Raw genomic sequence first — 13530 nt, 5'->3', positions numbered from 1 at the left:
GCACTGCACTCGAGGCTTTAGATGTCGCGATTAGGGTTGAGCGAGCACAGGATGCCATCAAATCGGCATATGCCTTCACCTCCCCGTCCTCATCACCTCAAACTGTCGCGTTTGCAGACAAGTCTCCACAAAATGATGTACAAGAGCTTGTGCAAATTGTTAAGGCATTAGTTTTGAAGCTTGATAAGCCCCCTGCGGAGAGTAAATGTAGTAACTGTTCTAGGGCTAGGTCCCCATCCCCATATACTCGTGACCGACCCTCCTTCAGGCAATCCCGTGATTATCGGTATTCTCGAGATTCTGACAGAAGGCGTTACGATAGGGATGCTTCACCGTTTTATCGTAATCGTTCTCCGTCAGCTTCACGTTATGAGCGTGATTCTGGTAGAGAGGATGGTAGATACGAAAGGCGTGATTTCAGTCCTCGTCGCAGCCCGAGTCCTGCTCGGGAACGCTTCGGGCGGGCTCAATCGCCACGTCGGGTGTCCTTTGCTGATGCCCGGGATGAGAGAACGCATCCATCTGGTGTTGGCAATCAGGGAAACTAAATAATGCTGGCAGTGTGGGTCACCTTTCAGCAGACAATACCTCTTCCCGACCCAATCTTCTGTCTGATCGTCCTCGTCCCTATCTTCTTGTAACTATTGGTTCTATACAAATAGCGGCGCTAGTAGACACTGGAGCTGCGGTGTCGCTAATGAGTGATGAATTACGTCTGTCCCTTCCTTCTCTTTCTGATAGACAATTATCACCATTTAGTCCACATCTTACTTCTGTTTCTAAACACTCGTTAGATGCTATTGGCTTTCTCACAGTCAGTTTTTCCTCTGATTCTAAACAATACTCTTTCCCTTTCTGTGTTGCTCGTGATATCGAGCCTGCTTTTATCTTAGGGTGGGACTTCTTGACTTCTTGCAATTTCACTTTGTCCTATGAGTCATGTTCTCTTGTTCTCAATGGGTTTACTCATTCTCTTCTATCATATCGAGATGTCGTGCCTCTTACCACTTCTGCTGTTATTGACTCAGACATAGAGGTTCCCCCCTGGACTGAGATGCTTATCTCTGTTCCTCTTGTCTCTGATGCATTTTCTCCACCTTTGACTGGATTTGACTGTGTATTTATTCCCAATTCTGACTTGCCTGTTGTGATTGCTTGTACAATATCCCCGGTTCGTAATGGGTTTATACCTGTTCGTGTTGCCAATCCGACAGCATCCCCTGTTGTGTTACATTCTACGAGGTGCATTGGTGAGGTGCATTCAACACTTGACCGCCCTGGTGAATGCTATAGCGTGGCCTCACTTTCTCCTTTTCAAAGTCTTTCGGCTTCTTCTGTCAATTCTTCCAAGCTCTTGACTTCTTCTGTCAATCATTTTGACAAGTCTTCTTCTTGTTCTCTCTCATCACTGGAGAAAGAGAAAGTTGTTGAATTATTATCAGAGTTTACTGATATATTCAGCCAAACTCCTGATGATTACGGTCGCACAGACTACGTTCACCACACTATTCCAACTGGCGACTCTACCCCAATTCGCCAAAGAGCATATCGTGCATCACCCACGATTCGAGAGGAAATCAATGAGCAATGTGCTCGCCTGCTCGATGCTGGAGTGATTGAAGAAAGCACGAGTCCATGGAGCTCTCCAATAGTGATGGTTAAGAAAAAGACTGGTGGGTACCGGTTCTGTGTTGACTATCGAAGGCTCAATAAAGTCACCTGTCCTGACTCTCATCCTTTGCCACGTATAGATGCATGGGTGTCGATCGGTATTCTTGGTTGGGGGGGATGATTGACACAAATGTTCTTGTGGACGGGGATATTTCAACATTACCCCCACTAAAATAACAAGTTAGGACATTTGGGAGTGGTTGATATGCATGGTGTTCTTGGAAATTCCTTCATTGTTGTAGTGTACTATACTTGTATATTTTTTGTGAAAATTAAATTTGTGTTACAAGTAAGCCTATTCTAAACTCATACCGAGAAAAAAATGACAAAAATTGACTGGACCATGTACATAGTGATCTGTTTATTGAGCATGATGTATACACAGGGGCGTCGATCCATTTTTCAGAAGGGGGGGGGGGCAAAATTATGAATCAACGTTCCAAAGGCGCTCGATCACAATATATATATATATATAACTCATGAGAAAGAGACACATATCTCACCTTCACCAACAATGCGAGCGCGAAGCGCGAGCTAAATCTTTTTAGTATGTCATGAAAACAGGAAAAATGTACCTGTTTAGGTTTGTTTGTAGTAACTCATGAGGAGGGTCGATACATGTATCTCACTAGAGAGCGAGCTGAAATTTCTTTATATTCTGACCTGAAAGCTTGATATTCTAAGCATTTTTGGTACCAATGATTAAGATGGGTATCTAGAAGAACAATAGATGCGAGCGCGAGCTGAAAATTTTGATATTTTGATCTGGAAAAAAAGGACACTTTAATGAAAGATATATATCCAACAAAAGATTATTGCAAAATCAAAGTTCTTTTGAGGTTAAGAATTGAGAACGGGACATTATATTCACCTATATAATCATGAAAAGTATGGGTTTTTGGTACATGATGCGAGCGCGAAGCGCGAGCTGAAAATTTTTATATTCCAATCTGAAAAGCAGACATTTTGAGCACGATTTTAATTCAAAATCGAGTTGGTATCTCAATCTCCCTTGCTGATTTCAGTGTATTTTATTTATTTTATTTTTTAGTTGCACATGCGGAATTATTGGGGGGGGGCAAAACGATATGTTCGCCCCCCAATATTTTATTGGTGGGCGATCGCCCCCTGCCCCCCCCCCCACCCAGGATCGACGCCTCTGTGTATACAACTTCTCTCTTAAATCTAACCTGACTGGCAATATCTTTATTCTTCTTAATGCATGATGATAAAATGCAGATTCGGACCAATTAAGACTAGCACAAATTACAACCTGTGTGGCTTCTCGTGCGCCATCGGGCTTACCGTCATTCCTTTATTTATCTTGCCACCCTTTTACTCCCGTTTATTTTTCCACCCTTTTGAGTTAATGATTTATTCAAATTAATTTATTCACCACTGGTGGGATGCAACACCCTATCAACAAAAGTTGATTTTCGTTGGGGTCCTTTTATGTCATGTGTTAAAATATATCAGATACATAAACATTTCATTCTTTTTCATCTTGAACCTCCACCCATCTGTTTAATAGTCCTGAAAAAGAATGTTTTTATTTAATAACAATATACATAAATTGCGAGGGAAACAAACTGATTGATGGCATACTATAATCATCATGATCAAACTTTTCATATTTTCATCATCATTATTATAACTTTTCTACCCTAAATTATTGGGGGGATGATAATACAGGCCATCCCCCCACTTGAAATATTGGGGGGGATATATCCCCCCCATCCCCCCCGTGATCGACACCCATGTATAGATGATACCATCGATGCACTTGCTGGTAACAAATACTTCAGCACAATGGACTTATCGAGTGGTTATTGGCAAGTTGGCATGGACCCAGATGATGCAGCCAAAACTGCATTCACTACTGGGAGTGATCTTTTCCAGTTCAAAGTAATGCCAATGGGACTGCGCAATGCACCGTCTACTTTCCAACGTCTAATGCAGCTTGTGTTGCGTGGACTGCATTGGGATTCTGTTCTAGTGTATTTAGATGATGTCATTGTGTTTGGTAGAACGTTCGAGGAGAAGATATCTCGTCTACGTGACGTCTTTGGACGGTTGAGATCAGCTGGTCTGAAACTCCGTCCAGAAAAGTGTCATTTCTTTCAGGAAAAAGTCACTTTTCTTGGCCATGTTGTTTCCGCTGATGGTGTGTTGCCCGATCCGAATAATATTGCGAAGGTCCGTGATTGGGCAATTCCTCGTAACGTCACGGAGGTGCGTGCTTTCCTGGGATTAGCTGGCTATTACCGCCGCTTTGTCAAGAACTTTGCTCGTGTAGCGCGACCTCTGCATTATCTCACAAACAAAGGAGTTCCCTTTGAATGGGATGAAAATTGTCGAATCGCCTTTGATTCGTTACGCGATGCACTCATTTCTCCTCCTCTAATGGCTTTTCCTGTCTTCTCTCTTCCTTTCACTCTTCACACTGATGCATCCAACTTTGCTACTGGAGCTGTGCTATCACAGCAGATAGATGGCGCAGAACGAGTCATTGCATATGCAAGTCGATTACTTAGCAAGTCCGAGAGGAATTGGTCTACTTATGATCGTGAATTATTTGCGATTGTGTGGGCTATCAGGCATTTTCGACACTACCTGCTGACCTCTCACTTCACTATCATCACTGACCACAAACCTCTTGTTGGTCTTCGCAAACTTCCGGTGGCTCATGGCACCAATCCTCGTCGATGTGGGTGGGCTCTTGAGCTTGATCCTCTCGATTGGGTGATTGAACATCGAGAAGGGGTGAAGCATGCTAATGCAGACGCTCTCTCTCGTGTACCAGGAAGTGAAGTCATTAACACTTTCACTGGCCAAGACAAGGAACTTGGAATTCAGCCTGAATCTGGTCTTACTGGCTCCATCCTGCTATCACTTTCTCCCTCTGACCAGCCACTCACACCTTCCTCTCCTCTGCCCTTGCAATCTTCATCTTCACCTTCCTCCCCTCACACTGATGCTGAATTTCAAGAGTTGCTACCATCGGGCCAAGATCTTGGTCCCACTTCTCCTACTTTGACCCCTGACCCACCTCTTCATTCTTCCGAAGACCAGGATATCTCGGTTTTGATATGTACCTCATTAGTTGATTCGGGTTTGCGCTTGCACCAAACTCAGCAGAATGACAAAGTTCTTGGTGAAGTTTTGTCTTGGGTTCGCTCAGGGAAATTTCCTCCTCAGTCTTCTCTTATGTCTAATCCTTCGCTTTTGAAGTACTATAAGATGAGAGATTCTCTAGTAGTCCGTGACGGTCTGCTTTATCGGATGAGGACAGGTACGGTTGGCTCCCCGAGCTACCAATTACTCATTCCTGAATGTGCAGTCCCTAAAATCCTTTCGCTTCTGCATGGCTCCTCCCTATCTGGTCATTATGGGTATGAAAAGACATATCAAATGGCTCAGAAACACTGCTACTGGCATGGAATGTGTGCAGATGTGAAAGACTATTGCACTCGGTGTGAGCCTTGCCAGTTGCGGAGTAAACCTGTCCCAACTCGGCGTGCCCCACTTTACTCTATCTCTACCTCTCGTCCATTTGAGAGGGTGGCGGCTGACATAACGGAACTGCCTCTTACTCCCAATGGCAATAGATATGTCTTGGTGGTAATGGATTATTTCACAAAATATGTGAATCTTTATCCGCTTCGAGACCAGAAGGCTATCACTGTTGCAGATTGCCTGTTCAGGAGATATGTCAGGCAGCACGGCATTCCTGAGGCAATCCACACTGATCAAGGCCGCCAGTTCGAGGCGGATATCGTAAGAATCTTGTGTGAAAGGCTGGGAATTGAAAAGACGCATACTACCCCTTACCATCCTCAATCTGATGGTATGGTAGAAAGACATAATCGTACACTCAAGCAACAACTGGGGAAGCGATTACATGGTGCAGGGTCATCCTGGGATCGTATATTAAGTGAAGTGGAGTTGGCATACAACACGACTCCTCACTCTTCAACTGGATATACCCCTTTCTTTCTTGTTCATGGTCGAGAAGCCAGACTTCCTCTTACCGTTCTCTTAGATGCTAGATCTTCTTCCGCCTCATCCCCTTCCTCTGATTCTCCTTCTACACCTGTTTCTTGTTCTAGATCTGATCATGAAGCTTTTGTCAATGATCTTCTTTCACGCATTGACTATGCTTTTGATTGTGCTGACAGAGTATCCTCCAATGCACGTGAATCACAGAAACGTTGCTATGATACTCGTTCACGGTTTATTCCTTTCAAGGTGGATGACTTGGTTTTGATTACAGACCCTACCAGTTCGCACAATAAGTTATCACCTAGTTGGAAGGGTCCATATCGTGTGCTGAAAGTTGATAGGAGAGGTATCACCTATACAATTCAGGAGTGTAATAATCTCAGGAGTGTAATAATCTCTCTTCTCATCCTAAAGTAATTCATTACAACAGGATGAAACCCTATCTTTCTCCTCCTCCTCCTCCTCCGCAGTTAGCAAATGATAAATCGCCTGATCATGAGGAACCGCTCTCATCCCCATCCCCTTATATCCTCTATCCTCCATATGTGCCCTCCCCATTCTCGACCCATCACATGCCTACAGACCCTCCTATCTCTTCCCCCTCTTTGACTTCTCCATCACCGACTCCGTCGCATGATGCCCATGCTCGTAACCATGCTCCTCATGTGCAGACGCGTAGTGGTCGCAAGATAAAGCCGCCAAATTTCTATGGCTTCTAAGAAAGATGCTTCTCTTGTATTCGCGCCATTATGTCTTAACTCATCCTCGTCAACTTGATTCATTGATGTTGCCTTGCGAGTCAATTATACATGGTATTGATGATACATATCAATGGTGAATAATTATTCTGCATTTTTCTTCAATAAGCAATGTTTCTTAACGAATGGGATCTTAGTTCTCCTACGACAACTATGACTTATGAGATCGCCTTGTGTTTCTATTTTAATTTGTTTAATTGTCATTATCACTAATTTTGAATTTCACTCGCATTTATTTTGTCAACATAATCACGCATTCCAAGAGACGTATATAATGTATACACATACATCTTGCTTGTTTTCTTTGAATAATTGTATACATATTGAATTGTAGTTCATTCATTAATTAATTGGATAACATATTAATATCATTTTGCTTTAGTAGTTTGGAATAATTTCGTTTTGCTAATTTCTCAATTTGTTTTTCTTGTTATGTTTTGTAGTTGTTGATACTTTGTTTTATTTAGATTGCTATCCACTTAGCGTCGTCGCTCTGCTTTAATTTAATTTAACCACACTTCAATATGAGTTTGGATTAGACATGTATTATGTCTGTAGGTTTTCAATGTAATGTAATCGTTGTTTTATTTCACCTGTTTCTTTATGTAGCATGGATGATCGCATTCTTCTTAGGCTAGTTTAGAGTCAATCTTTTCAGTATAATTTCTTTTTCATTTCTTTGTTCTTGATTGTCAAGTTTTATTTCCTTTGAATAGCTTTTTGAGTTTTGTTTTTAGTAGCACATTATAGGTTTTATATTGCATGGTGAATTCGTTAATAACTTTGTGTTGTTATTTGCTTATATATACATCATGTACAGATATTTCGTTTGTAGGTTCCCAAATTCAGACCGTTCAAAATGATAATGAAATTTGGTATTGGATACACACTATGTTAATTTGTTTTTCAAAGTCATACCTTACATTCATACATATTTTTGTTATACATGTATGTATAGTGCATGCTATGATTCCCTTAGACTATATACAGTATGTATTATTTTTCAGTGTAATTCTTTATATATTTGGAAACGAGGACGTTTCTTTTCAGAAGGTGTATCTAATGTAAGAGTAAAATATTCCTCCCAAATTTGTAGAAGTTGACCACAGTATACATCACTAGACCATGCAATATATTCAGGCAGTGATACAATCACATAACCCTTTGTTAACAATACCTTACCCAAATGTAAACACCATCTTCAGTGACAAACAATAGATTCCCTTAGATTAATCTTCCTTCCTTCATTAGTTCGTCTCAATCCTTTATTTATTACTCTTTGTTACCTGCATCTTCCAGACCTGTCCTTTGTTATATTTCATTAAGTAGTCTACACATGTGCAGTTTCTATAGATAAGTACAAAGGGGTAAACACATCCCCTCAGAGTATAAAATAGGGGGGCTTGATATTCTCAGGGTTCTTTTCCTTAGTCTTCGGACTACACTCCACCAGCTTGCGCTCCTGCCCTTTGAGGCCTTGATAGGGGAGTGCCCGAGTTCTCCACAAGCGACTGTTCATTTATATATATGTATGTGAATAAATATCATCTGAACTTTATATACTTTGAGTTGGATTCCCTTATTGAAGTCTTCACTCGCTAACACTCATCCATATTACCACGCTACATCTTAAGAGTGTTACAATTATTTTCCTTTTTAAGTTCGTATATTGAATTAATTCTTGTTCAATTTTAATGGATGTGAATAATCTAAATCTGTATTTGAAAATTTCTCCAGGAAGCAAGGTGGTAGGGCTAGGGGAAGGTAGAAAGGTTGGTTGGGACCTCTCTTCCGCAAAAAAACGCGATTGTCTGATGCATCCGTACCTGCATGTCCGTAAACGGACGTAAGTATTTGGATACGAGAACTTGTGAGTAATTGCGAATTCTTACAGGGGACTCAAACGAACGCAAATGGACGCAAGGTAAAACACTTCAGGGATAATCTGCGTCCAAAGTACGGATATTTACGTACAATTACGGAAAGCGACGTTGAGTTGCGGTGACTTGCGGAAGTTAGCTCCCGTGGTCAGTCCCTTTTAAATTAAAAAAAAAATCAAAATTTCCGAAGTCGCAGGCTTTGCGCCGTAAGTCTGCGTATCAAAACGGATCAGTTACGAAGAGTTACGTTTGCGGATGGCTGCGGCCGTGTCGCGTCCACTAATCCGTATCTATCTCCGGCGGACGTAACTTAACGAAAGTGACAGTGTGACTAGGCATGACCAACACAAGTGTACGTAGACCCTACGCTACCTTACGCAGGGACGAAGCCGATCCATTGTTTTTGTCATGCGTATGCCTACGCATCAAATCGCGCACTCCCTACGCAACTTTACGCAGATTCCGCTTGGAGTAGACATTGGAATATTTTGGAAGTCATAATGTCAATAAATATCTAAGAGGGAGCTGATGACGTAATTTGTCTTGCTAATTTTACAAGCCTCTTTCATTGTATGTCGTGTTAAATAACGCAAAATGCAAAGCGCCACAACTTTATCTTTCATCATTTTTTTTTTAATTAAATTCGTATTATCCTGTTGTGTGAAATTGACTGTATTAAAATCAAGTTGATGAGTGGCCGAGCTCGGCCTTTTGTATCTTAACATCTGATCATAGAGAAGTTGAATATTACCTCATTGCCGAGGTATATAATATCGATAACATGATCATGCATAAAACACGTATGTTGACATTAGTACGGTGTCTTTCCCTTTTATCAAAAATATTGTTTTCTGTTAACTAGATTAATTTTTCTCAGTTCTATAAAAGGAAGAACCGTGAAAAGCGGAAGCGTTGAAACAAATTTGATTTAGTTTGGCTTTTATGCTGACTTACGAAAAGTCTTGAGAAATGATAATTGCATTGACGCCCAATGGCGACAATGCATTGTTCTTGTTCCATATTCCTATTCCGTAATCTTCTTCTTCTTCTTCCACCAAAATCCCATTTGTTTAACACATGGTTTTGTTAGCTCTACCCTGACTCCGTCCCTGATCCAAATTCATCCAAATTTGGTAGACATGTTGTCCAGCATCCCTAGTTGTGCCTCTCGTCTTCCATTTTCCAAAATCACTCATGCATGACCATCCAGGCGCCATTTTGTCAATTTCAAGTCCATTTGCATACCATTCTTCATTCTTTCATATCTCAGTTATCCTGCATGCTACAGACTTCTAACAAATTGCAATAGATAGTCCAAGAGTTGCTCCATCATCTGCGACGTATAACTTGACCTTCAAAATGCCATCTTCATGCCTTAAATTCAAATCCGAAATAGCCTTCCTTCAAAAACTTCATATTTATTGAAATGTAATGTCTAAAAGTCGTAAAATGGCCGTAACTTTTGTGTTTTTATTCATTTTGCGCTCATTCTTTTAGAAATTGATCACGGTATCATAACATACATGCTACTAAGTTTTCACGCATCATTGATCTTCTGTCATTGAAATAGCGCCCTCTAAAGTTTCAAAAACGCTTACCTTTGAATGCCCCTCATTGCGTCATGCATGGCCAAACCCGTACCCTTTCTTGGATTTAGGGTCTTCAAGATATGCCCTTTCATGCCATTTAAAAAAATATATACCTTACAACTGACGAAATATCTCAAAAATGCTCCTGAAAATCAGCAAAATACCCAAAAATGCACTTTACTGCCAGCACAACTTCAACTTGCTCTTATTTCCTTATTATTGAAGCTTATCCTTTTAACTTGGCAGATATGAGTATTGATATATACTTAAACAGTTCGTTAATGTTTTGTAACAGAAACTAACAAATTGCTGACGGTAGCTTAAAATTATTGTGCAAAACCTTCATTTTTAATGTCTTTCTTTATATGGCATTTACTTCCGGTCTATTGCCTCCACACAAATAAAAGTGGTATCAATGTCACCGCATTGGAATACTCTTTCTAGTGATACCAAATACGACATAGGTTACAACAGAAAATTTCAAGATAAGTCAATCTGAACACATGGTATCCTGCTCACAATGCACACATTTTCAACAACCACATATGGGCCGCCAATATGGTCTAAAAAATTTTACTCGAGAATGTAACTTCCTATGGACAGCAAAAAGTGCTAATATCCAATTTGATTAACATGTAATATTTGTTAGTCCTCCCTGCCACCGTTCCTCATCAAAATTCATTCTAATTTGGTAGACATGTTATCCATAATTAGTGACCATAACTTTAGAAATAACGCCCTCTATTGCAAAGTCTTAAAATAGTTGAATTGCCATAACTTCCTTTGAATTTATTTTTGTCTCATATTTTCAGGGTTTGCCAATTGTATCATTTCACATAATCTAACTGTGTTTTACGCATCAGTGACCATTCCTTTAAGAAATAGCGCCCTCTAATATTTTGAGAATGTATATCATCTACAGTTTTCTTTCTATCTCTTTCTGTTTCTTGCCCTCTATTAAATCAGAGGCGTCAATGCATGCACATCGTTCTGAAACGATTGCAGTTCTAGTTTATCTTGTGTTTTTTTTAATTCTTTTGTTGTCAACGTGCATTGTTTGTGAATCATGAACATGAGCAGTGCATTGATTATTCAAAGTGTACATAAAAATACCAGATGATTGCTCAAACCAAAATAATATTTTACATTTTTTTTCAATTAATGTATAGACTTGCAAAGGTCTAGTGTAATAACTGTTTTTGTTCTCTCTCTCTCTCTCGATCCTTTCCTGTTTCTTCACAGATACGACGAACATGACGAAACCAGGTAAATATATCGATACTATTAAAAACTATTCAATTTGTGAATTTAAGTTTTTCATTTAATGGAACTCATCATAGGGAGCTTCTATTTAATGTTACGATACTGCAACAAATAACAATCAGAAATTGATGTATAAAGTTTAATTTCCTCTTTTTTTATTACAGGAAATAATTATACATAAATAAAACAAATAATGATCTTACATAAATCTCTTGAAGTGTCCGATGTAAAATCCCGAAGTAATGATACTATATCCAAGTAATAATCCAAATGATAAAATCCCAGTTGACTGGTGAAAATTCACAATGATGGCGATGATGAAACTGATGTTGAAGTCCGATGAATAATAAGAGTCACTGCAACGAGTTGAAATGTCCGTGAAGACGATGTTGATGATGATTAACAGTCAATTTCAGTAATCCATGGGTTGAAGCGTGTTCATTGAACAGGTTGATGATGTTGATGATCTCGATGAGAACTGATAATTTCTCTCTCAAAATAACTGCAAACAGTTCATTGATGGTGGGCATAAACTGCTCTGATCTGATCTGGTGAAGTCATATGATGTGATGTGATCTCCTGCTCTCATATGATGTGATGATCAAGTGATCTAATATGATGTGATGATCATCTTGAAAAATCTGCAGCTTTTATACTAATTACAAGTGTTCTAGATCATTCTCAAATTTCGACTAATCTACAAGCTTCTAGAATTGTCTTCCAAAAGAACTTTCTCCTTTCAGGAGCAGTCAAAATCCAGAACACTCTTGAATGACCTCATTGAAATCAACAGTGTAAACAAAATACCTAAGCCTATTCATTTCCACTACCAATACAATTCTATTGTTTGGCTTTTCCTTATTCAACAATAAAACTCCTTGGCCTTTAAATAGGCAAGGCCTGCATAATAAAAAGACATCCTGGAATGTTCTTTACAATTCTTGGCTATCCTTAAAGGGAAATAACTAATAGATAAATGTAATTGCCTTTTAAAATTCTTTTACAATTATTCATATATGTAACATTAAATAAGACATGTATGCGATTACATTTAGCCTACGCCATTTGTAAATTTCGAAAATTAGTTTAAGAATGATATCCACTAAAAAGTACTTAAGCAATTAGTAAGAAAATAGGAGCGTGTTGTTTATTTTGAAGCGAGCCCCTGTAATTTCATTTTGTTAATCAGAATTTCATTATCGTCATCGCGCGATGTCTTTTTCTTTTCATAATTAGACACTGAAGGAATCATCCTAACATGCACAGACACTGAGATGATTGTTGAGATCCCCAAAAGACTCCTGACTGGTGAAATGTCAGGTGAAGACGTCCGTTTTGAGAACGAAGAAGACCTTAATAATACCTACTGCTGGGGAGAAGACAATGCCAATAAGACAATCATCACACTCACTACAAACCTAACCGCATGCGGAACAAACAGGACCGTAAGCATTACTCAGAATGTTATCAAAATTCCACTCTTTTTATCTTTATCTTAGTGTGGTGCTGCTGCACTAATATGTGACTGGGTGTACATTAATCCACCTAAGTGTATCCAACACAGTGTTACAGCCTGGCTTTAATGGTCATGGCTTAACAGTGTTGGTGACCCTCAATCCATGAATAGGTTGCTATGTCATTATGTTAACTACATTTTTAACATGTTTAAGTGCAATGCACGAGTGAACCACAATAGCTAGCATATAACTATTATAAGCTAGGGCACAGTTAGTCCAGATTGGCCCTTATTGTTGTTTGGAAGTGCCCTTTCCCAAAGCTAACATAGAGGGCACATGACTCCAAATCTCTAATCAGCGCCAATCCACTCATCTTCCCTCCTCAATGATTGGATTGGCGCTGATTAGTGATTGGGAGTCATGTGCCCTCTATGTTAGCTTTGGGAAAAAGCACTTCCAAACAACAAGGTCCAATCTGGACTAGGGCGGCACAGTGAGTTGTAGACCCGCTGAGGACCAAAAGCTGTCTGTCAGAGCCACGGCCTGGTAGAGAACTCCCTGGGCCGCCGATGAGACCCGGATCAGCCAGTCGCCCAACATCTCTCTCCATCGTAGGGTGCACACTCCAACGTATTGTAACTGCGACCAAGGCAGCATCGCTTATATTGTACCATCTTGGGGTAAAAAGTACATCCTTTATAAAGCATTTTAGTCTTTTTATACCCTCAAACATTTGACCCTAAACAATATAGCTTTCCTAGCGACATGATGAACCCTTTTCAGTATTTTAGCGTTTTCCACTCTTATTACGTTGTCTACGTAACGTGCCCAATTTTGACAAAAAATATCCTTCTACGCGTTTCGTTGGTCGCACCTGGTATGCACTCGTCAATGTAAGTGCCCTCCACCC

General features: G+C 39.9%; 1 protein-coding gene across 1 annotated transcript in view; it reads left to right on the top strand.

Annotated features, from left to right (window-relative positions):
- The first annotated feature begins 12399 nt into the window (after positions 1-12399).
- LOC121415615 (ZP domain-containing protein-like) overlaps positions 12400-13530 on the top strand; it is a 29500-nt gene continuing 28369 nt past the window's right edge. The window contains exon 1 of the mRNA XM_041608896.1: positions 12400-12608. Coding sequence (XP_041464830.1) covers positions 12438-12608 — 171 coding nt within the window. The 5' untranslated portion in view covers positions 12400-12437. The remainder of the gene's footprint in view (positions 12609-13530) is intronic.

This window comes from Lytechinus variegatus, chromosome 5 (assembly GCF_018143015.1).
Source record: "Lytechinus variegatus isolate NC3 chromosome 5, Lvar_3.0, whole genome shotgun sequence".
In the NCBI taxonomy this organism is placed as follows: Eukaryota; Metazoa; Echinodermata; class Echinoidea; order Temnopleuroida; family Toxopneustidae; genus Lytechinus; species Lytechinus variegatus.
Note: the sequence above shows the minus strand (reverse complement) of the source record. Positions and strands in the feature narration are given on the sequence as shown.